The sequence below is a fragment of the Hypomesus nipponensis genome, chromosome 10 (assembly GCF_054491055.1).
Source record: "Hypomesus nipponensis isolate SF chromosome 10, ASM5449105v1, whole genome shotgun sequence".
In the NCBI taxonomy this organism is placed as follows: domain Eukaryota; kingdom Metazoa; phylum Chordata; class Actinopteri; order Osmeriformes; family Osmeridae; genus Hypomesus; species Hypomesus nipponensis.
Genome location: NC_140370.1, coordinates 3,368,328 through 3,395,116, shown reverse-complemented (window position 1 = coordinate 3,395,116; position 26,789 = coordinate 3,368,328). Strand labels below are relative to the sequence as shown.

Genomic DNA, 26,789 nt, shown 5'->3' with positions numbered 1-26,789 from the left:
CTCTCTCTCTTCTTAGATCTCCGTGAGTCCCCGAGTTTAATCAGCTAATCAATTGCTATTACATTGCAGTGTCACACATACACAGCAGCCATATGTGGCCCCTAGCTAAACTTCAATTAGGCTTCAGTCAAGGCCTGCAAGTTACTATAAGGAGGAAGTTAAAGCCTGCAGAGTAACTCTCCTCTCCATTTTGTTTGAAGACAAGACTGTAGTGTTGAGCTATTCTGTCAATACTGTATATATTTTATGAAGAGCTGCCATGAAACACACTCAATTGAAGTGTGGTATGATGTACAACAGATGACGATTGGGCAATATGGTTTAGTTTGGTGTGGAATTGTGACGTTACCTAGTGTTATCAAAATCCTCCGGCACACCAGTTAACATAATTGGCTTCAGATGACAAAAACATTTTTGGTATATTTGTCTTTTTTTTATTTATCTGTCTACAGTATATAAATCTGGAACACATGCATACGTTACTTCGCGCATCAAGACAGATTTGCAGCGCAGCAATGTTGCTGGGAAATGTTGAAAGCCACAGAAAATATGTGCTATAGAGATCAGACACACATGCACAACTCTATTTGGCTCTTTTGTTCGTATGGCATAAAAGACTGAATGAGCCGATTTGGCATGAGATGAAAATAATCACAGCATTACCGCAGTCCTTAGAGAGCCTCTATTGAGTGCATAACAATGAAGCTTGATTGCAATTGATAAGAGCTTTGAGAGATAGGATGCTCCTCTTCTCTGACTCATTTGTTGCATCGGAACCTTTGACACGTTAGGCATCGCTAATGGATAACGATGTAATTAGCCAAAGGCAGGAAGAGGTCAGAGCACATGTTCCGACCAGGAGGCAAGGAGTTTTGTCACGATTGGTGAGATGTTAAACATCTGGAGTGAATGATGAGGGACTGTCAGATAGATATCTGTTACCATCAGTTCGGCGACAATGGTCTCAGACACTGAACGTTCACTTGTCACACTCATGCCTACTCTACCTCATTCATTGCAGGCGTCCATTGAAGTATATTCATAAGTGCATACTTGTGCTTGCTTGTAGCAACATACTGTCAGCGTGAAGTAATGGATGAGAGGGCTGGCGATGCAAGACGCTGCTGACCTCGCCATTTTCTGCCAGCGCCACCAAGGCCGCCAGTGTTCTGTGCTTCTCCACGGCAGGCAGGCAGGTAGCCCAGCCAGGCAGCGCTGTGCAGAGTAATGGCACTGGAGTCAAGGGCTCCCCCGGGCCACCAGCCCCTCGGACACCTGCACTTACCAGAGTCAATCGCAGTGTCAGCAACTAGGGCCGCATGCATCACACAAGCAGCCTCACAGGCAGATGAGGCCAGCTCTGCACTGCAGGAGTTCTGTATACACAGAGGCTGCCCACCCCAGCCCACCCCCCGCTGAGCTACACATCGGGGGTGCTGCCTACATTTGTGAAACTGCGATATAGCCAGATCCTTCGACGGCGTGGAGTTTTGACGTCACACTCTTTTCCATATATATATTTATTTTGAATACAGGCTCGCAGCCCAAGAGAAATAAACTGCACACGCAGTTCTCATGGGCTCAGGATGGCTTTATGAAATATGAAATGTGATATTGCTTGATTGAATGCTCCGATTCATAATTGGATTCCCCCACGCTTACCCCTCCCTGCCTAGACGAGTACAGACAGAAGATAACGGCGACAGCGCTAATCAAAGGGAGACTGCGTTTTGATCCCACTCCCAATTAGATTAGATTACATAAACTGAGCAATTTGTACAAAATACGATATGAATTATCCACAGGTCATTCAGCTTGATCTCTCACCAAATTTGGGCAGCCACAGCAAACAATATAAAGAAGAAACAAACGACATAATATGAATTTTATTGATACTGGATGCTAATGAAAACAAATTTCCTATCAAGTTGCTTCACTTTGGTTGATTGTATTTAAGTCAATATCATCAATTGAATTAAAATTGTATTATCCTATTACAAAGCAACAGCTACTGCAGGCTAATTGGAATATAATCTTTACAGGTGAGAGAATAAAATATTTCAAGTGTCTCTATATTCCAGTTACTTGCTTGTCATGTTCTATGTAGCTACTTGACTCACAATAATCATTGGAGTGGATACTACATATCCACTCAAACATCTATAATACATATAGATGCATTGCTTGGGTGTGATGGAATGGTAAATGGACGATTATGACCAATTGACAGAACAGTTAGCTTGTGAGCCCCTTTAAAAAACAAATATGCAGCCTACTCTCCTCTAAAGCACACTTAACTCAGAGTCATCATGTATCGTACCACCTGTTTGTTCATGATTAGGCTTGGGTGGCAGTGGCACCCTAATTTAGTGTTTAATCTCAAATCACTGATAGCAAGGTGAACAATGCAATTCCTGACAGCCTGCATCATATAAGAATATCTTGACTTTCTTCCACCATGGCATATTTATGACTTGAAAGCACAGCATGACTGACATGACTTGTGTTGACATTGAAATGAAAACTTTTTGAGGTTGATGTTGTTTAATTGTAACTTGTTTAACTACATGCTCTTATGTTTCTTCCCATTGGCACTTATTTGCTTTTCACAATGTATGCTTCATGTTTTGGCTACCCACATGTTTTTGGGGCTATCTCATTCGTGATCATCGACCTATGCACTTTTTGTAAAGCTCTCTCTTGGAAGTCGCTTTGGATAAAAGTGTCTGCTAAATGAATACATGTAATGTAAAAGTAAATGTAAGATGAGGTGGGAGAATTGCAAACAACTTGTGATAAAAAAAGTATTCTGTTGAAAATAAACTGATTTTGTTGCCTGCATTGGGGTGTTAGATACTATCTTAGTGAAATTTAGATATCATTATCACCAACAGTAACAGAGATTTCGGTAAAAGGAGAAATTACATATATGATTATCATTTGCATGAGGATGAAAGGTGTTATACATCACAAACAGTAGACTGATCTATTTAACACTTGCAGGTTGAAGGATGTTTAATTAAGAAATTCGAATTATTCTGAAAGAACAACTTTCACTGTAATCAGTCAGTGTTAACTAAGGTACGCCTTCAGCACTGGGAAACATTTGGGGGAGGATTTTTTTAAATTCAGGCTTCCATCATAGTAAGCAGCCAGAGCTGGCATTAAGCCAGATAGGCAGTAGGCAAAAACACATCTCCTTTATTTACGGTTCCATAAAGATCTGACTCTTAATACTAAGCAGACTATGAACATATGGTCTTGCCAGGCCACCCGTGCAAAACCAGAATTAGATTGTTGTTGAAAGGAGGGGAGTCGGACAAGCACAAGGAAAGGGCAACGCGTTTAGTTTCAACTCGCAGTGAATTTGGCACTTTGACCAGTAGAGAGAGACAGTGAGATTCCGGAACGGCTCTTTGTATTGGACTGCATGGGAGGGGGTGGGAGTAGCAGCCTCAGTACCAGGCGGTGAATTCAGAACAGAGCAGAGAGTGGATAGGGGAGGCTGCTACACGCTGCTGCCGCTGCTGCCTTTGTCGTAAAGGGAACGCTCGAGCCATCTAAGCTGCTGCAGACATACGGATATTTATCACGGACTTCAAGAGGAAATAAACAGCGAAAAATCACATCCATGTACTTACAAAAGGGCGGGGGGTTGCCTCTGTTGGCGCTCTTTGCAGTTTTGCAGGTAGGTTTATGTTTCTGAAGCGATTGTGTTGAGTAACCCAGGACTGGGCAGTTCAAGAGCTTGCTTTTAGTGACGATGCTAATGTTCCGCGGGATAGGATACATGGCCACTGTTGACCGTTGGCTTGCATGTCCTCAAAAATTGGTTGAATCAAAGATAACCTACTAGCAATACTTGTCTACAAATTTGCTCTTATGCTATGTCCACTGTTACAGATAGTGTTACTTCAAGAGATGGTATTGTTGTCATTCCAAAAAAATAACATTTTAAAATGCCGGTTGTTGTAGGCTAGGGTGTTGTAGGCTATTTTGTGTGAAGGCTGAACTATCAGGGTCAGTTTTCACAATGGAATTTCATCATGTAAAATGTGTGTAGCCTACGTTTTTAACGCAACATAGTTACAATGTTGTGTTTAGAATACATGGTGGCTATTTCAAATTATCCGGCAATTGTTATCTCGGTCTTGTAAGGCAGTGAGGTGGTAATCAACAGCCATTCAAATCCACTTTACAGAATGGGGGGGGGGGGGGGGGGGGGGTAATACACAAAGTATTTAAGGGAACAGTTAGAGTAGCCTAATGTTTCTACCCCCATACCCAAATTAAGGTGCAAAACTGCATAGCAATGAATAATCAATTGTGTCAAATGGATGCATGTGTGTTTTCTTCAGAGACGATGGATTTACTTGCTCACTGACAAAACAAACGAACCCCGAACATTCTATATCTTCAGTGCATCAGTTCATCTTTTCAAACTCTATAAACATAGGCTAACCGTTAAGAGAATGCGTTGTGATAACCTACAGTCATAAATTGTTTTGTTTATTTTGAACGCTAAGAATCCTAAATTTAAAGTGATTTTATATGAAATAGTTGTACTTTTTAAAACATCGAGATGTTGTTTTTGATGGGTTGCAAGACTTAACGCAGAACTACGCATCGACCATTTTCGATTTAAATTCCGCTGATTAAGAAGTGGCATGGTTACCCTCAATGTTCTTTTTCTATGGGACTCTTCTCCTTTCAAATTCTTTTGAGGGTCCCTCCAAAGGAATAGGATTAAACGTATTTGGGAGGTGGGTCACGAGTGGATGCCCATCCTGTATGGCTGATAAGATTTGCATGCTTATACAAAATGTGTGAATCTTTTGCCACTCAAAGATGTTTTTGCTAATTCATTTTAGTTGGGGCTTACTTTTCATTCAACGTTATAAATGTGTCACTAATCACCCTGCATTAAAAAGTAAAGGAAAACCCTTTGTATAAAGTGTAAACTTGCTTGAATATCAGTTTTGCTGTTTTAGCAGATTATTTTGGTTCGTCTTTGGTTGAAGATTAAACAGATTCTAAAAAGAGAAATGTTAATAGATGATAACCTATTTATAAAACCCTGATTATGACAACAATGAACACCAACTAGAGAGAACGAGAGACAATTTGATTTTGTGAGGTGGTCAGGAGCTCATGTATAGGTGCCCAAAGAAACGTTACCGTGATGTATGTTTTGAAAGAAATCAATAGGATCACATTTTAGTAGACAGACATTCATACACTGGAAAAGGTCCCATCTGTACAACATTAGCCTGTTAGTTTCTGTTTTACTGTTCCGTCTTTGCTCTTCAAATTGGTCTGTTTTGTCCAGAGCTGCGTGCTGATCAGAGTGGCTGGCAGAGAGCTATAGCGACTCTAACCATGGACCTGGACCTCTCCCCTCCTGAGCACAAATAGAGCTTGTTCTTGCCTAGCCAAGCTTTTTGCCTAATGCTTAACCCTTTTGGCCTCATTATCCTAATTGCGGCCCCAACTATAAAAACAACAGATGCTTTTGTGCGACTGCGAGGACTTGAGAACGTGACCAGGAGTTTCAGAGGTAGTCAGAGTGCATTTTGGAGGGGTGATTTATGACTCATTCTTCTCTCTCCCCCCCCCCCCCCCCTCCAGATTGCTGTGGAGGGCAGGGGCACCCCAGCATGCAGGCCGGGCTTCTCTGAAGATGTGTACAATGCTGCTGTGCCAGGAACTTCAGAGAAGGGACAGCCCCTCTTCAACGGTGAGTTTGTGATGAATTTTCCCGTTGTTACGTAGATGTTAGCGTATGTGTCCCTGTTTGTGTTTTGCTTCTTTTTTTTGGTGTGTGATTTTGTGTGCTTCACTCCATACGTGCTTCAAACACATGTTTTAACAATTATTTTGGCGGTAATGTGGGCTTTGAATCACGTTGTTTGGCTCGTAAAGTCATAAAACCTCAATCAGAATTTTTTAATCCTGTGTTGGATAATTTAAGCAGTACTTTGGAGAACATGATTAAATCAATGGTATCTGATTGATGAAATGTTAGTGCTTTAACGACAGAACAACAATAAACAAGCTAGCTTATTGGGTAATTACGTTTTTAGTACACTGAATTACATTTGAAACCAAAATATCTATAGTAAGCAATGTAAAGTTATTAAGCAGCATTTTGTGTACACCTGTATGAATACTGACTGAATACAATTGAGAATTATCAAGGAATTAATGGTTACATGTTCCTCAACCCACATCGTATAACTTAATTTTGCATGTCTCTCCACTCTCATCTCACAAAAGGCATACAGCTAGCAACAAATGGATACTGATTTTTTGTGTGGTGTGTGCATGCACAATTGAAATCCACTGTTGTGATGTCAACATAAGTCGTTTTACATTTGCACAGGAGCAAAGTCATGATTTTTGTCATATTATTTTGGATCAGACATTATATCACAGACAACATAACCAACATAACTCTGTACACTGTTGGTATTAGGAAAGGGTTAAGTGGCAGACACGAAGGCAACTTGAAACACTGCTGACACTCACAGATGGTAATAAAACAGGAATATGTCACCAAAGTGCCATCTGAACGGTTGGAGCCTTGAGGTCATTTGGACCAGAAAACATGACCACTTGCGTTGGATTTCACAGTGTGTGTCTAAAAGTCACAGTCACCCGAGTGTGACTCAGAGAGAAATGGAGGGGGAGCGAGAAAGAGCAATAGGAAGAGAGAGAGAGAGAGAGAGATATAGACAGAGAAAAAAAGGAAAGGGTGGAACAGAAATGGGGGTGCTTTCACTAGGCCTTACCTGCTGCCCAGACCCTGTTTGATCCTCTATGTGATGGATTTCCCCTCTCTGCTGGCTCGTGGATGAGCCGTGACCAGGGGTAATCAGGTTCCCTTTTGTCTGCCCCCCTCACTCACCCCCCCCCCCCTCACCCCCCTCCCCAACTCCTCTTTTCTTCACCCCCCCCACCCCCGGCCCTCTATGGAGCCCTTCTCTGGACAGAGAAGTAGGCTACTCCTGTGTCATTGTCATTCGCTGGGGCTCAGCAGCGTGGGATGACGTTAATGAAACTCCATTTCCCTAATGAAAGGCTCCCGTGGCATGTTTTGAAAGACAAAGCTCTCACAGGGTGCGGAAAGTGTAAGCCCCCCTGTTTGTGTGTGCGTGCGTGCGTGGGTTCCTTTTTTGGGGGTTGCAAATTCACTCACAGATGTGCTGCTCAGTGGTAATGTTTTTGACCAGGAGCGGGGGTCTGCTTTCAAGGCTCTCCAAGCCACATGAGGCGCTGACTAATGCCACCATCGTTTCACCATGAGAATGCCTGCTTGCATTTCATTACATTTCTTAATTGCACCCTAAGGCCTTAAATAATGAATGAAAAGGCATCGAATGAATCTTGCCTCAGTTGCTCCCCTCAACATACCTGAGTGTTCCTGCTCATTGTAACAGAAAATCCCTCCTTGTTATGTCAGAAATAATCAAGCAGCCTCATTGTCGTATGCATGAACCTGTCCTCATTTAGAAAGCTATTAGGGAAGAAGTTAAACCTGGGTCTCTCAGTAGAGCTGGGCTGGTTTGCTCTAGTTTGAAAAATATCGGTTTGGAATATGATTGTGACGCTAGCAGAAGGCAGTATTAGATAACAGTCAAATGATCCCATCACATTCTGGGCTCCAACCCCATAGAGACTGTGGAAGGTGTTCTGGCTAGGGCTGTCTCACCCTACTTGAGCTCATGTTGATTCCAGTAATAGATGAGCAGAATACACAAGGCGAAGGGAAGAAAGACAAAGACACATTCATTTGCTGAACAGAAGCTAAAGCACTGCCTCTGCCGCAGTAGCAAATGCACCTTTTACATATCAATGCCTCCACAGTTAGCCAAAGTAATAATTGGAAAAATGAAATGGAGTGACTTTTCGAGGGGCGCCCAGTGAAATGATCGGCTGGCCCGGTGAACGCGCCGCCGATTTTCAGCGGAATCGTTCAGGTGGGTCCCCAAGACGTCGCTTAGCAGTGCAGCGGAGAGGAAAAGAAGGCTGTCTGTGAACTGTAAACCACGTCAGACTGAGGACGTTCTCCCACCGTCTACTCTTTGGGGCCCCAAATGACTCTCAAAGCTGGTCATATTTACTGAGGAGGGAGAAAAGACCAAACATGGGCTTCCCTCTTCCTAGTCAACACCATTACACGTCACCGGAATGCGATAAGAGGAATTTGATGCCGTTGTTTCCCATTTGCTTTGGTTTTACTGTTAGTTGAAAGTGACTCATTGTGTGTTTCGCCGTCGAAAGGCTGAAACCTATTATTGTGATGAGCATGGGCTAATATATTACTGGCTATAGAAAGCTGACAAACACATCTCTGTGTAGCAGACAAAGCCTTTTTAAGCAGGGTGGTAAAGTGAGTCAGTCAGAGCATTATTCAGCAGAGAGGCTTCCCTCTCCAAAACTAGGTTAATGAAAAGCCCAAAAGCATAATTGAACTTAATACACTCTCTTATGCAGCCACCCTGCCAACCTTAACCTCCCCCCCATCCCTCGTATCCTACTTTCATTTCCCCCCCCCCCACCCCTCCACCCCCTGACTAGCCCTTCTTAGATGTTTTTGCCAATTAAGCGTGCTCTGGCAATGAAAGACCACTGTGTTTATATTCTCCTTCCAACCTCGGTTAAAGTGCTTTTAACGGCAGTTCACTGACCGTGTCCACGGTACTCTGTGCTTGGCTGGGGGGGTTGTCGACTTCTGAGGTTGGGGAGACACAGTTGACCGATTTCACAATGTGGTTTAAACAAGCAGTGTCAAGATTAGCGGTGAAAGAGTGTGCTCACGTTTTGCCGTAGTGAAACGTCGACTGAACAGATCGCTTGGGCTTACAGTAAGAAATCACATGGCTTCTCATTACCTGCTCGTTAAAAGTATAATGACCTTGCAATGCTCTGTGTGAATAAGTCAACAATTTGATACCAATGTTTGCCTCTCATTTCGATGACAAACAACACTGGGTGAAAACAAAAGGATGTTTCTATTTTGACTGAGTCCATTTGGGCATGTTGTTCTGGCTCCTTGCGTTGACCGTGTCAGGATTCTGGTAACAGACTCTACAGCTGGGACTGTTCTCTGAAGAGGTGAAGCGGAGAGAGAGAGAGAGGCCCTCATGTTTGGTCAGACATGACCCCGTTCAACCCTGTCCTGTAAATTGGGCAGTGGTGCTCAGCAAACAGACATAACCGGGGGTCGAGTGGGTAAGAGGGCGGGGGAGGAGGAGCCCTGGCTAGCGCCAGCTGAATGGAAGACCAGCCAAGCGGGGTCACGACCCTCACCAGGGGAGGCTGCAGATGCTCAGCACCTCTCACTGTGTTTTCCTGACCTATGTCGAGGAACATCTATCATGAGGAGAGAAGGGTATGGCTGAAACACTCAGACCCTGACCAGGACTGGGAGCTGTGTTGGGTGTCGTCCCCCCACCCCCGAACTCGGCCAAGCAGAATGAGACAGGGAGGCGTTCACCGTATTCCTTTTCATGATGCTATGTCTGAAATAATACTGCAGAAAAGTATTAACCGGGATTATACTCCCTAATTTGGCTCCAGGTGGAAGTGAATAAAGAGAGACGCGATCAGAGAATCAACAGATATTGTTTCCCTTTTGTGTGTCTCTCTGGGTTCAGCCTATGACATTGGCGAGCACACGGTCGCTCGAATGCGGAATATGTGTTGGAGAATTATGCTATTAGGTGCATGAGGTGAGCGCTGATGTCTGAGCCAAGCCCTGAATAATTCAGTAGTCCAACAAGGCTTCCATGATAGTCAGATCCCTAGTGGACCTGGGATGAGATCCATACCGCGAGCTCAGAGGAGCTGTCATCCAGAAGAGGAGAGCCCAGAGGTGCAGCGGGACACACCTTCCCTATTCTTCTCCATCGCTGGACGGCCGCCCTGTAACACGAGCCCTCTCATCTCTCTGTCGTCGTCGGACATCAACTGCAACCCCGCGACCGCGCGTCACTGTCTGATGGGTGCTCCAAATCCTTCTCTTTCGCCCCTCCCTTGTTTTAAGCCGAGCCAGCGTTTCCAGTGGGATTCTGCCCGCTGGACCAGTCCATTGCTCTTCTCATTCCGTCTCCCCTTTTTTTTTTTTTTTTTTCAGGAAGCGGATCAATAAATCCAGGGTCTTTGTTTGGACTGATCAATACGTTGTAATGAAAGCTGCGCTCCAATTCCCAGCAAAAGCATCGCCGGCAGCATTGGGAGGAATCGGCTTTATTCTTTATTGTTATGAGACCCTATCCATTTTCATCGGGCCGTCACTGTTGGTTTTTCCCGAGCACGCCACCATGGCCTAGATAACCACCACATATCGTGCCAGCTGATTGGATCTCTGTGGTATATGACTTCAATACCCGACCTTAGACACAGTTCTTTTCTACCGATACAAGACAGGCGTCAGTACGCTGGCAAACAGACACCACAGTGATCTGTCACGTGATCCAAGACTCCGTACCTGTCCCCAGGCTCTATCATAACAATAAAAAAGTAATGGCGTTAACATATTAAAGCAAGTGCACCCATCTGTGGCTAATTTGCCCGAATGGGCTGGGGGATGGGGAGGGGAGATGTGTGTGTGTGGGGGGGGGGGGGGGGAGGAGGAGGTGTAGATAGGTCCTTTTTAGGGCCGACTCAGTATTGTGACAGGAGAGGGCATATTTTATTTACGTCTGACCTTTTTCGCCTGCGCCTCCTTATCAAACAGGTCGTCTGCACATCGTCTCCTGACGTTTGGAAGCAGACAGGAACTCGAAAATGAAATTCCTGAATGCAGATAAAAGTATTTTGCGGAGGGCTGACATTGCGGGCCGGCTTTTCATCGCCCCTGCTCATATCGTTCATATCAGCCCCCGGCTCCGGCCGTTGCTATCGGCGCTCCAGAGTGTGTGACACTGACGTTGGCCAGCAGTTAAGGTCTCTCTATATTATGCCTGTGAGTGTGTGTGGGTGTTTGTCCTTGGCATATAATTAGCCTGTTCAACCTACACGTCCCCTCTGTGCTGGTGGGGTGCTTGGCCGGCAGAGGGTTCTGGAAGTTACTGCTGTTTTTAAGGGCCATGCCTCTATATCGTGCACTGTATGACCAGTTGACTAAAACATTTATCGTTTATATACATTGTAAAAAAAATGTTTTTTGATCTGTTTCGAATTTGGCCTTCCACTGTGTCTAATAGTATAATATAGAACTATTCTTCATTATCAATGATTTGCTTTATTCATGAGGGCAATGGATTCAGAGGGGAATGGATTCAAAGAGAGGGCTCACTCCGTGTTCTCTAGGCTAGTGGTTCCCCAGTCATATGAAGGTTATGCCCTTTTATTGGTTATTTGGATCTGAACCACACCTGGGCCCCTCAAGCCTTAAACCAGCACTGCTCGCCTTTCCAAACGGACGTGTGCGCTTCAATCTGAAAAACTGTCAGAAGAAAAAAGATTAATTTCGTTTTCTAAAACAATCCTTCCCTGTAAGTAGTCTGTCACAAGGTGAGGGGAGGCTGAAATCCTTCTTGTTGATTGTTCTCTGTCTGCTCCGGGGGACCTTGCACTCTAATTCGGAAGTGTGAGTTTTATTTAACATAAAACACATCCGGAAAGTGTATAACATGACCCCACTATGTAATGAGGTCAGGTATAAATAGCCTTATTGACCCGGCTTTCCGCACATATGCTTCCATAAATGTAGCTGGGCCAGTGTTATTTTTCACTAGTGAAATTCCAGACGGCGGTGAGGGTAAAATACGCCAGCTTGCACTTGGCAGACAATAGATCAACACTGTGGAGTGAAATGTTTATTTTACCAAAGGACCGGCCTGTGGACTTTAGTGCTCTGCTTTTTTCTCTTGTGTGGAGGGCAGGCGACTTTGGGCAGCTCAGTGAACAAGCCCATATCTCTGGTCTAGATCCTTACAAAGACAGCCCTGTTTGCAGTGTTGGCCCGGTAGTCGATTGAGCAGTATTCAAACCCCCCTTTTATTGTTCCCTCCTCCCATGCACTCCCCACAGTTGGACTTTTCTCTCTCTTCATTATGCTAGCTAGCCGTGTGTGTAGTTGCCAGCCCTTACATTTTCCATTGCCTCCTCAACTCAGGCGCCGCTAAGCATTAAATAAAATAAAAACAAACAGAGAACAAATGCTTACTGTTTGCGAGCACTCGGCTTTCTCTCCATCACGATTATTCTGTTTGTGTTAGAACACTCTGAATCCCCAAACCACCTTCTTGAAAGCTTTGGACTGGGGTGTGGCCGATGGCGGCACAAGTGTTTGATCCTGTAGCCCTTACTGTCTGGAACATCTGTGAATCCCTCGTAGGCGTGTGTAAAGAAGTGTTTGCCGGAGGTGCCGCAGTAGGACCTACTCTTGTCCACAGGAGTGAAATAAATACTTGAATTCATGTACTTATGAGGCAGCATTTGCAAATTGAGAGTGGATCTTTACACTTGAACCAGAGCAGAGACCCCACCTCATTTGAAGTGCTTTAGTCCTGATGTGAAGCTGAGGGGTTTTTAAGACCCCGTGCTGAGTTCTGGAGAGGCTACAAGAATTGACACGCCATTATTCCCACTGACAACAAAAGGGAAATTTGAGGCAGGGAGACATTAATTGACCCAGATACTGTAACAGCGTTCACAAAGGCCAATATCCTGCCTGGGAAGAGACGACTCCCTCCCGCGGGGCCACGCCAACTATTGTGTTCCAGTGGGAGGGCGGGGAGGGCGGGGCGCTGGGGGGAGGCGGGTTCTATTTCAACACACCAGCGCTTCTCTGGACACTGGCCTCTGATGGGTCTCCAGGTCCTATGCTGTGACATCCTCAACACATCTCTCCCCCTCCCCATCCCTCTGTCTCTCTATCCACCCATCCCCCTCCCTCTCCTCCCTCCAGCCCTCCCACCCCTTCCCTCCCTGTTCCACGCAAACATTCGCCCGGAGATGGATGAGAGAGCCCGGCCCTACATGGGGTGATTGATGTGCTTTAATTGAGTAACGCGATGACACTAGTGAAGCGTTTTGCTTTACATTACGTGCCAAAGCAGTGCGGTCGGCTTCTTGCGGCGACCTTGGCAACCTTATGAGCCCAGTCATGAGAGCGAAGCGCCGTTAGAATAGCCAGGGTAATATTTTTGACGAACGACTCCGGGGATGTTTTGCGGAGCTCGTGTTTTTGATATTTCCCAGAGGCCTGTTGTTTCAGCTGAGGAGGGCCCTGTGTGTCTGGAAGCACGACAGCCGAAGACAGGATATGAGGAACGCTGACGACTCACTGATCACACCGAAAAGCCACCCCCCCCCCCCCCCCCCCCGCGCGCGCGAGGACCGGTTATTGATATCCGGTGAAAAATAAAACTAATTAGTTTGATTCGTATCGGTTTCATCTCGGGCATCGTCGTGATTGGTAACAATCACCACCATTGGAACATGTATCCCCCCCCCCCCTCCCCCCCTCCACATCCCAAACTGTTTGCTCCTCAGATGCTCGGACATGCCCTGTCGGTATTACTGTCCCTCTTAAAGTGATCTAGCGCTATGGGGTCTTGCTGACACGGGCACGTTCGCCGCCACCCGGCGGACGTTGTGACAGCGCTGCAGAGTGATTCTCAGTCAGCGTCAAGGCATGTGCTGAGGCACACAGAGATTTTAGGCTGGCTGGCCGGCCGGCCGGCTGGTGGAGCGCTCCCTGGGTTTATATTATCTCAGCCAACGTCGATATTTACAGGGGCATTAAAGATTGTGCGCCGTGTCGCCGGGATATTTGATGTAATGTTGCGGACTCAGCAGGAGAGTCTGAAGGGAGCTGCCGCTGAAAGATATACGCGTCAGGCCCGTCCTGGAACCGAACCCAGATGAGGTGGACCGGGTAGGATCCTAAAATGAAGGATGTGCCGACAAAACGACCCACCTCAAAATGAAATCTAAAGTCTTCCTGTCCTCCTTCCGTCGAGTCCTCCGTCCCCCCCCCCCCCTTCCCAGCAACAGTAGCTAGGAAATATGAGGGGTTTGTTTCTTGTAACTCATTCAATCATTAAATCAACATCACTGTTGAAAATGTAATGTCAACACGAAACCAGAAGATAACATTATGGGAATACCTGAATGCCCAAAACCCATGGTTACTTTGTCATTGTTCCTTTTTGCGTGTGAATGGACCTTCAGTTTTCTCCAGCTGGCTAGTGCATGACTCTTGTGTGCCGTGTTTCCTCTGCCACACTGTCTCCTACTGGAGAGAGAAGCACGCTCCATCTCGTATAGATTCTGTGCCACTCCTTCACCCTCACACTAAGTGTTCTAAGCATCGCGACCTTTGTAGGAGATAAGCATCCTTCGACTGACTTGAAGAGTTTGGAATATCCGCCTCGGTCATTAATTTATGGCATTGCTAACCATATGCAGGCTATGAGCCAAGGTTATTGACCTTTCATGCCTGTCAGTAGTGATAGAGGATAGTGGCCTCCATGAGAAAATGAATTGGGCTTATTAAGGAAGCCGGGGGGTCAGAGTCAGACCTGGAGGCCGGCTTCATCCTCCACTTCTCCCTTCCAGTGGGAATTCAAATGACTAGTTTTCCACTATTTGGCCCATTCTTTTCTGCCGGAGTAGATATTGATGGGGCCCGCAGACGGGATTTCACCGAGCCACAAAGCCTCGTTCTTCACACGTACAGCGCCCGAGAGAGGTCAGGGGTGAAATGCGTGAACTGATCACAGGATTAACACTGGCTGTTGCCTACACTCGCGCGGCGTCTCTTGAGCACATCATTGCCATCGGTCATAGATGAAGGCTTTGCTCGGGATTGTGAATATGGGGATTTTACGCAAAGGGGATTTAATTGTTGCTTTGACGTTTTTTTGCTTTGTTTGTTTCAATCACAGATCTTTGATCTTCTCGCAGGCTCTTGATGCGTGATTGGTTTCTGAGCGCGCCGTCTGGAAACGCGCAGAGTCGGAGACAGATGAACTGTGTTGTGAATGTTGACCGGACAGGGGAGCGATGTCTAAGGCTGTGGGCAGAGAAGACTGATCCAACGGGCCTTCCATCACAGCCCTCCCTCAAAGCTCCCAGTATGAACAGGCTAGTGGGAGGCACAATCTCCCACAGCAAGCATTTTCTACTGGGGCAAACATTCTCATATTCCATTTGTCCGGCCTCACGAACCACACAATGTTTTCAATCGGGCCTTGTTCCCAGAGGATTCCGCTTAAACCATTTTTATTGACTCTGTAGAGGCTTATCCGGGTCTGAGCCATTGTTTTGGTTCATAGACGTACGCATTAAGACAGGGACACTGCCCCATCCCTCTGGAAATAGACAAGAAAGATGAGTCCGGAAACAGGACGGCAGCACCATATCTGTGTTTGTTCTGTTATTAGAAGCGGTCCCCAGTGGCCGCGGCTGAGGCCCATCTCTAATAACAGTGGCGAGGGTTTATCACAATCCGCTCCTTCGTCCAGTGATTCTTGCACCGTCGGCCTACACACACACAAACTCCAAGCCCTGCGTGGCGCGGAGAGGGAGGAAGAGGGCAAGGAGAATGGACCGACGCCGGCCCGGCCACTGTGGTCATCAGACGGGCGTGTGGGATTTTTCGGGCGATTTGTTCATTTGCTCCTCCGCCGGATGAGGTAAAGCGGCAAACGACGTACGGGGACGGTTCCGCGTCTGTGTGCGTCACACCAGCACCCAACAGTGCGCGCGCGCACCAGAGGATCTCTGGACGACGAATAAATGATCCGGAAGATCGACCGTTTTTAGCGGATCGCGGATTTGTGCGTGGGCACAGGGGACAGGGGTGGGTTATTTTGGGCCGCCCGTTCTCCGAATCTCAAAGTCCCTCACTCTTAGCAGGAGGTAGGGGATAGGGGGTGGCAGTTGACAGGGGTAACATAAACAGAGATAAGTCCCCCCCTCCTGCCTCCTAGTGCCTGAAACATCAAGCACCTCCCTGACACAACTGGACTATTTCCGTCTCAACTGTTTGTTTTAGACCATTTATTTGGGATGATGGGAGAGGGGGGGGGGGTCTGTCCAGTCCTTCAAATTGTTCTGTATTGGATGAGCAGTAGAGTGACGATGGTGCAGGAGAAGGCCATTTGAATGCGAAAAGCCTCGTTTTCTCTCAGAGTCCAAAAGAGAACGCGTTGTCTGGGAGTGCGAAGGTCAAAATGACACAAACAAGGCATTGTGTGGGGAAATGGCAGTGCATTCATCCTGTGGTTTATGCTTTGCCTTTCTGCCAGCCGACACTAGCCATTGTCAGTGTTTTCTGAAGGCTGTATGTTCACTGAATGATGGACACTTTCGAATACAATACGGATGACTGTGATGTTAGTGCATGCATACGAATGCGTGTCCCATTTATGTGTGATTTGCGGTAAATGGATAAGTGATTTGCTTTTCATACTTTAAAAAACAGATGAGAATGAACTCAAATCCATTTCTCTATTTGTGTTTGCAATTTAACTTCCCCACATATGAAAATTGGTGGTGCTTTAATACGGAGGGGGATTATAAGGAGTAGATAATAATAATGAATGCTTGAATAAAGTAGGATGCAGAAATAGACTGTATATAGAAAATCAGACATGTCTTGCGCATTGTCATGCCTGCAGCTGTGCACACGATTCATGGCATTGAGTCACACAAACGGACTGTTGGCTCTGCTGGTGCTAGCTCGGGGGGAAGAGGGCGCGGGGATGGGGGGGAGGGTTGGGGCGGAACTTTCCGGTAGATAAATCTGGAGGAGTCAGAAGTACACCTCACCATGACTGGTCTGTGTCCATACCCGCCTGTTACCAGAGCGCTATCTGGAGAACGTCCTAGGCTAACAAGCCAGCCTGCTGGGGATCATAAAGGGGTGCCGTGTTGGGGGGTATTAGGTATTGGCCACTGTTGACAGCTGGAGCAGCATTCCATGCCACTTGTCCATGTCTGCCCCCCCCCCCCCCCTCTTTGCAAAATGTGATTGCAGCACAATTGATTTGTGTTCATTTGAAATAAGATGGGCCAGACGCAGGATGCAATCTGTAGTCTCAGTCTTCTTTCTGATCTCTCTCTATCTCTCTCTCTCAAACCCCCCTCTTCTCACACACTATCTCACCCTCTCTCTCTCAGCCTATCTCTTTCCATCACCCTCTGTCCCTCTTTCTCTATCTATCTCTCTCCCTCCCCTCCCCCTCTCTCACAGCGTTTATCTTTCTCACCTTCTTTCTCTTTGTCTAACCCGCTCTCCCTGCCTCCCTCCCTCCCTCCCTCCCTCTCTCCGTCTCTGGATGAAGGGGGACAGTGGTTGCTTCTTAGCATGTTCCTCAGGTCCCAGTGTGGTCTAAGCATGTGTGTGTGGGAGCAGCTGTGCGCCAACGTTAAACGTCATTCTGTGGGGGATAAGTGGGGATTGGCGTGTGCCTCTCTCGCCAGAGAGTGTTTCATCTGCTCACAAAATCATGGCAGCTGGGCAGAGCTTTGGGCTTCGCCAACTCCTCCGCTCTTGTCTCGTGGCTGGAAAGAGAGAGAGAGAGAGAGAGAGATAGAAAGAGATAGGGTGAGAGAGAGAGGGAGAGAAAGATAGTGTCTGAAACCAAGAGAGAAGAGGGGGGTTTGAGAGAGAGAGAGAGAGAGAGAGAGAGAGGGAGAGGGGGGCCACACTTCCCCGGCGACAGCCACAAGCTCGGCAAAACTGCTGTCGCATGTGCTAAGAATTAGCACTGGCATAACTGTGTTACTTGGCCTAACACTTTAAAGATGTGCGGTCAGCCCCTTAACGCCACCCCCCACCCCTTCCACTCTGGTCGAATTGCACGCCGTAATAGGAGGAAGTAGAAGAGGAATAAGAGTAATTTATGTGCGGAGGAGCAGCCTGGGATGAGGTTGCCCCTGGGGATTAATGGGAGTCTGTGTCTCTGTTCACAGGAAATATGAAAGGCTCTTTGTTGGTGGAGAGTTTTTTTTTTTTTGTGCTGCCAGCAAATAACCACCCCTGTCATACAGAAATCCCCCAGCCTCTAAATTCATTGCCTCCTCTACCTCATCCTTCAACCTTCTTTTTTCCCCTTAAGCCTATGTGTTTTCTGTTGGGTCGCTCACTTACGATTCTGCGGTGAGGGCCCGGGGCATCATGGTCTCCGGGTGGAAGGCGTGGCGCGCGTGGCATTGGTATTGGCGGTCACTTCCACGGTTGGGGCCTCGCAGAGTAACGGCTGACAAGCTCCGTGAAATAGAAGAACACAGGTGGTGATTCATGCGCTCACCTGTGATTTTGTGTCGTTATTATCTGCCTGCCTTGATCTATTCTATCTATCGGGTCTATCTACTTTAGTCTGTAGCCTCTCTGTACAGCCACACAACAGCTCTAGCGATTGCCTGCCTGTAAATGGTCCTTTAAAACGACGGCAGCAATCCACCCATTTCGCTGCCGCTGCTACGACAAAGCGACGTACAGAACGTCATTGTTAGACCGGCTGTCACGGTTCGTTTTGTAGTGCTGGACCTGCTGTCTGGTGGTGCTGAGGGGTGAGAGGTGGGACTGACCTTCCCCAGGGCCTGGCCGACCCTCCCCAGGCAGGAAACCAACGCTTGACACCTCTCCGGCGGCACGTCTTTCATCTGGTCGCGCCTCAAGCCCCTCACACCTGCGGCGGCTCAGGACAGGAAGGTGAAAGGCGAGCGAGAGGCGCTAATTGTTTGAAGTCACTCGTTAGATAGCCGAGGCTAAAGCAGAGGTGCTGAAGACAAAGGAATGGTTCCCACCGGAAACCTCTGCTGCACCCTCCAAGCTCTTCGTGGTCAAACGTGTAATTGTTTTACAATGCCTGGAAGACTGAATTATTTCCTCTGTTTTCTTGACTTTAAGGGGTTAGGATTAGAATGCGCCAGATGCTATTGTTTTGTTCGCCTGCAACGCATTGGAATTTGCTCGAACGCTCAGTCTGTTAAGCACTTCAATACAGTACGCAGATTAAGGTGTTTATACAAAATCCTCTTTTCGGGGCTTCTGAGCTTAGCAGGACTACTCAAAAGAGTTCTTACTCTTTCTCTTTCTCTCTGCGACCAACGTTTTTTCTCTCAGACACTGAGGCTCTGGGCATTGGCACGTCCATACATACCACGGCTTTATGTTTTCAGGAAGAACTCAAGAGCAGTATACCAGGAAGTAAACACGTCACCTGAGACACTGAGAGTCTGAGTATCAAAACAAAACTCGATGCTCCGAATTGAATCACCCTCAAAAGAGCAACGGCCATGTTTCGAAAATAAATGAATCGTGTTCTCCATGTGCTAGTAAAGGTAAAGCGTAGATCATGGCAGAGAAAAATAAATACACCTTTGCTGTGCTGTAATTTTAATAGTTTGGCTTGAGTTTTGCCACTCTCTGAAGCCCTGTTCTGAACCGGACAATAGCTCTGCTTTCCTTCTACCTCTGAACAGTTCCACAGAGGAGGGAGAGAATCTATTGGCTCCATATTGACTTCCCGGGGCCATCTCCAATGGATTGGACACGGATAACACTGTTGTGTTTGTAATGAAAGGGGGAGGGGGAACCTCATAAAGCAAGGGACCTCCAGCTGAAAGAGAAGAAGAAGAGAAGTAAAAGAGAGTGAAGTCCAGAGAAGAGGGCTTAAATGGGCTAAAACTACGGGTTGCCAGGGACAACCGGAATCGCTCTCCCAACCTGCCTTTCTTTCTTCCTGTCCTAGCAGAGAGCTCTGCTGGGGCGGGGGGGGGCAGAGTCCAAGCTAAATTGAAAGGCTTGAAACTAACCACTGGCAGGCACTCATTTGATGCCATACAAACCGTATAAATGCTTTATGAGGTAGTTGGCCCAAGTCGGCCCTGTCACTGTCTGGGCCTCAGTCTTGTTTTAATGAGCGTCGTTGTTTTATGTTTTTATTTAATTGTAATATCGAGAAAGCTATTCGTTTGTTTTAATTCACCGGTACTTGATGGCTGGGGTGGCATGGTTTAATAGTTGTCCTCTGGAGAAGATGAGGCTGATTTGTTCGGATAGGCCTCCCTCTCATATAACCTAATGCTGGACTGATGAACTGAGGCTTTCTGGGTCGGAATACATATAGGAACTCTGAATCGGAGCCATGGCCCCGGAGGTTGTAATTGGCCATTAAGGTCTGCGTTTGGAGATGGAGCAGCCAGATGTCCCTGATGCGGCCGGGGGTCCACAGTGGTCTGGGGGAGGGGAGAGAAGAGGGGGGGGTTGTAGCTGGACACTGTCCCTCATTAAAATGACCCAGGGCTGAGCTCGCAGGCCCATAAATAAAAAGCCAGTTTAATGTTCTTACCAGAGGAGCTCCCACAGTTTGCCCGCAGTTCTGCCGTCGTAAAGAGATGGGGCCCAAATTCCCCAAGATTGTCTCCTGTCATGGCTCCCTGCGCCAGCTGTCCATCCCTGTTTAAATCTAGCACGTGGGCGTCCGTCCGTCCGTCCGTCCATCCCTCCCACCCCCCCACCCCACCCCCGGTTTACGGTGCGTGCCATGTGCAACATTGATCCGGAACGGACAGCTCCCACCGGCCTCTTCACGCTGCCTCTTCCCCAGGCTGATTGACTGGGACACATGCAAGGACAACATTAAGGATTCCAGCATTCGGCGTAATACTATATGACCCTGGTTCATATTAGAGGGATTGATTTATGTCACCGATGGGGCTTCTCTCGTTACCTCTTTGTGTCTCCTGCCCCTTACTCTTCCATACGCGATGAAACCCAGCCCGTTAGATATTCATTCGAATGCCGAAACGTCCCCCCTCTTTAAAAAGAGAGGTTCAAATGATGCAGTGGAGTGTCGCGTAGACGTGACAGTGTCCCCCCCATCCCCTGTTTATCTAGGAGCCGTAAAGCCCCCCACACAGCTGCTTGTCTGGGGTGGGGCTTTTGGGGAGGGTGGGAGGGGGGGGGGGGTCAAAGGGAATGACGATGACCTCCTAATGTAGATTCCAGCGATGCAACAAAAACAAATGTTTGTGGTCCCAGGTCCCTCCTGGTATCTTGGGTCACCACAGCTGTCACCCCCCCGCCCACTCCCGGACCCCCAGGATACAACTAACAGTTTCCGCTGGCAGCTGCACGTGCTCCCAAGACTGTTCATATTCTGAGTGAAGGTTTCTAATAGTTAGGGCTTCCGGCACAATGGCCTTCTCTGAGACTCAAGTCCCAGCCGAGAAAACAACCACAACTGTAGCTGTCGTTTTTCCAGTAAGTGGGGAGAATCTGATGTAGCAGTTGTTTAACTCAGCATGGCATCCTCTCTGGCTGGTAATAAATGAACTCGCCGTGAACCAAACACATCCAGACACATTTGTAATTAAAATGCTTCTGGGATCAGGTGGCCTCACCACTCCGTTGCCCTCGGTTACGGCACCAAAAATCTACCCCTCCCAACTCTTCTTTTTGGAGTGCATTGTCCCCCCCCCCCCCCCCTCCTTATCCTGTGGAATGTTCTGGACTTCTTTGTCTGCGGTCGAAGTGGGCGCCAGTGGAAGCAGTATTTTCACCGGGGCCGTTTTAGGGGACTTTGGCCACAGTTGTGGAAAACCTCTCTGTTCATGCCCAGGGTGTACTGTCAGGCCCCAGTATCTGACGGATGAGTCTCTTTTAACGGGGCATCTGAATGAATCCCCATGACCCACCCCCCCGCCCTGCCCCCATCACCCTCACCCCCCATCGTGATGTTACAGAAAGGCCAGAGCTTTTAAGCTCTTTCACCCCCCTTCTTCCTGCTCTTTGTTTCAGATTTTGTTTTATCTTTCTCCCATTTTTACCCTCACTCTCTTTCTCTGCCCATGTCTCTCCCCCTCCTGTCTCCCTCTCTCACTCACTCACTCACTCACTCACTCTCTCTCTCTCTCTCTCTCTCTCTCTCTCTCTCTCTCTCTCTCTCTCTCTCTCTCTCTCTCTCCTCCCTCCCTCGTTCCCTCTCTCCCTCTCTCCCTCTCTCCCTCTCTCCCTCCCTCCCTCCCTCCCTCCCTCCCTCCCTCCCTCCCTCCCTCCCTCCCTCCCTCCCTCCCTCCCTCCCTCCCTCCCTCCCTCCCTCCCTCCCTCCCTCCCTCCCTCCCTCCCTCCCTCCCTCCCTCCTGAAAGCGGATATCCAAAAGAGCGCTTCGGGTTACAGTGCAAGCTCGCCGATACTTTTCAAAAGGTACACAGAGAATAATGCGATATGTCAGAGAGGTGGGCGGGGGGTGAACAGGGAGCAGAGCGGCCGGAGCTGGCCAGCCCTGGCGGCGGTCATTGTGATTCCTCTTTCAAAGGGATCCCTTTGCGATGGGGACGACCTTTGGCCCCCACCACGCCCACATTATGGAAATGACTGCAACCACGCGGGACGATCCCATCTCTCTCATTGCAAATGTTGGGGTAGCTGGCGCGTACGTGTTTGGTTTTCCCGTGTGTGCGCGTGCGCGTGCGCGCGCGTGTGTGTGTGCGCGCAGGCAGGCATGCCAGTGCGTCCAACAGCTTCCCTCCCTGAGGCGTCAAACAACATGCTGCACAGAACTGGTGGTCATGAAACCGACCCAGCACTGTGTGTTGTTTTGGCCATGGTGGAGAGAGTAACTAGAGCTCCCCCTCCGGGCCCCCCACCCCCACCCCCACCCCCACCCCCCAATGCTGTCATTGTCCCTGCTTCATAAAGGATGGGGGGGGGGGACAAGTAACAGAAGAGGGGACATGGTGTTGAGGTGGCAGCGGACAACGCCTCTTCCCCGAGCCTCTCTTGAGGTTAGAGATCATCTAGTGTTCGCTGAGCAACTTGATAGCTCTCCACCGCCCCAGTCAAAACCAGGTAACAGTCGCTCCCTTTACCCAACACCCTGGGAAGGCACATAGGTAGACTTAATGGCTGTCTGTATTCAGATATGTCTTTTGTGCCTGTTCTCTGTACTCAGCTTTGATGTGGTTTGAGGAGGTGCAGCTGGTACAATGCTGCCGTTTACATGCGAGGACACATCTGAAAGCGCGCCTGCTTACAAGACGACTTTGCTTAAAGCTTGACTTCGAATGTTGTTTATTACAAGGTTTGGGTCCTTGTGTGTGTTTGTGTGTTTGTTTGTGTGCATGCGATTGCGAGCAAATATCCCTTCGAGTTGAAGAGAAGGAAATCGCTATTAGTTGGTTTGTAGCTGCAGTTGATAGCTGCGCGGCCACAGGAATGGGCTGTGATTGCTTGTTGGACCTCATCCGCTTGACGTCTCCATCACGTTCTCTCCTTAAAAATCATTTGAGGCGTCGAGCGAAATTGCTCGGTGTAAATCAATTTCCCGTCTGATTTTAAATGCACTGCGCCCTGCAGTTGTCAAGGGCCTCATTTCTAGACGTCAATCAGACATCTGCTAAAAGTCAACGGGTGAGAAAAAAATGATATAAAAAACTATTTACATGTATAATAACTCAGCTGATGGGTTACTCAGCACAACAGCCCTGCATCCTTGATTCGAACCCCCCCTCTTCCTTCCTGTACCATCTGTTTTTCTGACAGAGTGGGCCACGTAAGTCAATAAGTAGGTCAGTCAGTGTATGATAGTTCCAAAGCCTGCTATGTAATACATTATTCAATTTATGCAATGGGATACTGTGGCTTGGGTCATACTGTACATAAGGCCAATCTCCTCTCTTGGACCCAGGACGGAACCAGAGCACATGACGATTTCACCCAGCTGTTGACAGGCTTTGCTTTTCTGTAGCATCAACAGACAGGCCTGGGCTCTGACCCTGAGACCTGCCTGGGCCAAAAGCCACACTGAGAAAGAGGCTGTGTTTTCAAACACCCAGAGCCCATGAGTCACATGGTCGAAGGAACAACCTTCGGGAACCATCAGTGTCATATTTTCCGGGGGGGGGGGGGGGGGGGGGGGGGGGGGGGGGGGGGGGATAGTGTAATGGGGGTTTAGGGTTCCACGCCGTACAATGCTGACATCATAGACACTAGACAGTAAAAGTGTTGGGCCGAGTGCCATATATCTCAGAGCTTGGCCTGCGTGCGAGGAACCCAACTTCCCCGTGAGGTAGCCGTGGGTGGGGCTACATGGAGATATACTGCCCAGTGTGGCCAGGAGGAGGCCAGGAGGAGGCCAGGAGGAGGCCAGGAGGAGGCCATGGGCCCTGAGTTACTGCCTCCTGGCTCCTAGCATTGAAGATCAGGGCTTCTCACACAGTAGGGTATTAAAGTTTGTTATACTACCCCCGTCAACAGCCATCCAGAGCTATAGGCATGTGTTATTGAATTCATATAATGTGTTATTAGGCTGTACATCTTCGCTGTCCATGTTTTTTTGTTGTTATTTTTTTCATTACAGAGTCTGTCTGTGGTGGTCTCAAAGGAAATAGCGGTGGTATTGAGGGTCTTTTTTCTTTGGCAGTTGGAGAATGTAACACAAACTTCCCCACACATACATGTCCACATAAAATAAGTCTTTGAAACGAGTAAATACAAAATAAAAATAAACATTGTTCGATGTTAACACACTCAAACTACGCGTCCTTCCCATGCAAGCACAGGGCCCAGACCAAAGGCCGAGCAAATCAGTGCTTAAAATGGTCGCACTATCAGATGACTTTTTTTTTGCGCAGCATGACTTTTAGCATCCAATAAAAGCAATGAGCTTAAGACGAGTGAAATGGCCAAGCCCGGGCATTTCCCATGAAGCAGATGAGAGAGTCTGTGCCCCTCTAACCAAGCTCCAGGGCCCCCTAATCTGGGTACCAAGACCAGCCACCGTCTAGCTACCGCACGCTCCCACATCCCCCCCTCCGCCTTCTCTGGCGGATGGGATCCGTCGCAGTCTCCACAGCTATTCTCATACCTGGAGGCCCAGTGAGGGACTTTTGAAGAAAAATGGGACGCCACCTGGCACAATTTAATCCTCGGACTATTTCCTCCCCGGAAGCGAAGCGCGGCAGTACCCGCTTGATGCCTGAGCCGCCCGAGGGCCAGACGTTTCCAACTTTAGATTCCCCTCCGCCCGGAGTCTCACCTTGAGAACGGAGACCGCCGAGTCGCTAGCCGACTCAATTGTAGCGAACACGTCTTTCCTAGGTTAGCAGAACACTCGCAGAAAGCACAACGAGATTTTGAGGATCCGTCAAACGTGATTTATCTTCCTAACTGTATGGATCCCCAACTGGGGATGAAGGCGCATCTTGTCAAAAAGACGACTAACAAGGGTACAGAGTCCCAAATTCACGAGTTATATATTTCCACAAAACCAGTTATTGAGGGGGTGACAAAACAGTGAGACGGAGCTCTACCACACAAGGAGTTGGGATTAGACTGCGCCGGTGTGGTTTCGATGTTGAAACACTCATCGTGTGCGAGCGTTTGAGAGAGGGGAAGAGAGGACTCTCTGTCAACACGGCGGGACGTCCTCCTGGTGAGCCCCTCCGCCCGGCCGCCACACGCCAGGAGCCCACCTCTCAGTTTGCTCGCGGAGAGAGCGGCGAAGGCCGGGCGACGAGACAGGGGTAGACTAAACATGGCCCTCCTTCGCCCCACCCTCCCTCCCTCCCTCTCTTTCCAGCCCTCCACCTTCTCAGTCTCGTTTCACACCCTTTTCCCTTTGTCCTCCTCTCCTTTTTCCCTTGCGGTGTTTCGCTTGATCTCTTTCCTTCCATTTTTCCTTTTTTCTCTCTCTCTCTCTCTCTCTCTCTCTCTCTCTCTCTCTCTCTCTCTCTCTCTCTCTCTCTCTCTCTCTCTCTCTGCTCTCTCTCTCTCTCTCTCTCTCTCTCTCTCTCTCTCTCTCTCTCTCTCTCTCTCTCTTGCTCTCTCTCTCTCTCTCTCTCTCTCTCTCTCTCTCTCTCTCTCTCTCTCTCTCTCTGTCTGTATTTGTTTCACATCTTCTTTCTCTCCTCTCTTTCTATCCCTCCATTTCTCCCGGGGTCTGTCAGAGAGCTACTCAGGTGGAGGCATCACGCTTGCTTGCACCCCCGAAGCTTGAAAGCCCTTTTAACAGCTGGATAAATGCACCACCAGACCTGGGCTAAAAGCACTGTCTAATTGTACAATTATCTCCCTTATTCATACTTAATTGTCAGATTGTTGGGCATTGGAGACTCCCCCCTAAAAAAAACGAAACATATTTTCACCTGGATGATCTACAGTGAGACATCGGTTTGTGTGAATATATGTGTGTGTGTTTGTGTGTGAGACTGAGTTGTAATGTTCTGGCTATCATCACCAGTGTGATGAATTATACCGTATAAAAACAGCCTGGTTGAAACCTGGGGGGGGGGGGGGCAATGTCTCGGGGTGAGGTTAGGGGAACATTCACAGTGGTAACACAGTAAGAACACAGTAGTAACACCGTTGCCCCCCCACGCTGAACACTGTCACCGCCGGGCAACTATGTTTTTCCCACGAGGCTGTGCGGTACAAGGCAGCGTCTGGGAGAAAAACATTTTCGCCGACACAGATTTGTACACAGCCGCTACTTTGCGGTTCGGAGCTTTGGCCAGACTCAAACCGGGGACAGATGTGCTTGGTAGCTACCCCCGCCCCCTCCTACACCCCCCCACCCCCTGCCCCTAATCTGGGACTCATTGTATCTGTAATACAGCACAGCTGCACTTCTCCTCGTACCCACAAACCCTTGCAGTTCAGATGATTAGGCGGGGACGGGGGGGGTGGGGGGATGAGGGGGGAGGTTTAGGGGGGAATCTTCCTCCCTCAGTGTATGGATCTGAGCCACACAGCTGTACATACCCATGCAGGCTGATACATATATGGCCAGACCCACCGCTAGCTGGAGCCTTGGCC

General features: G+C 48.2%; 1 protein-coding gene across 1 annotated transcript in view; it reads left to right on the top strand.

Annotated features, from left to right (window-relative positions):
• The first annotated feature begins 3,473 nt into the window (after positions 1 to 3,473).
• Positions 3,474 to 26,789, top strand: part of LOC146270841 (cadherin-2-like) — a 56,738-nt gene continuing 33,422 nt past the window's right edge. Inside the window, exons 1-2 of the mRNA XM_084706660.1 lie at positions 3,474 to 3,688; positions 5,629 to 5,737. Of these exons, the coding sequence (XP_084562786.1) occupies positions 3,632 to 3,688; positions 5,629 to 5,737 (166 nt within the window). The 5' untranslated portion in view covers positions 3,474 to 3,631. The remainder of the gene's footprint in view (positions 3,689 to 5,628; positions 5,738 to 26,789) is intronic.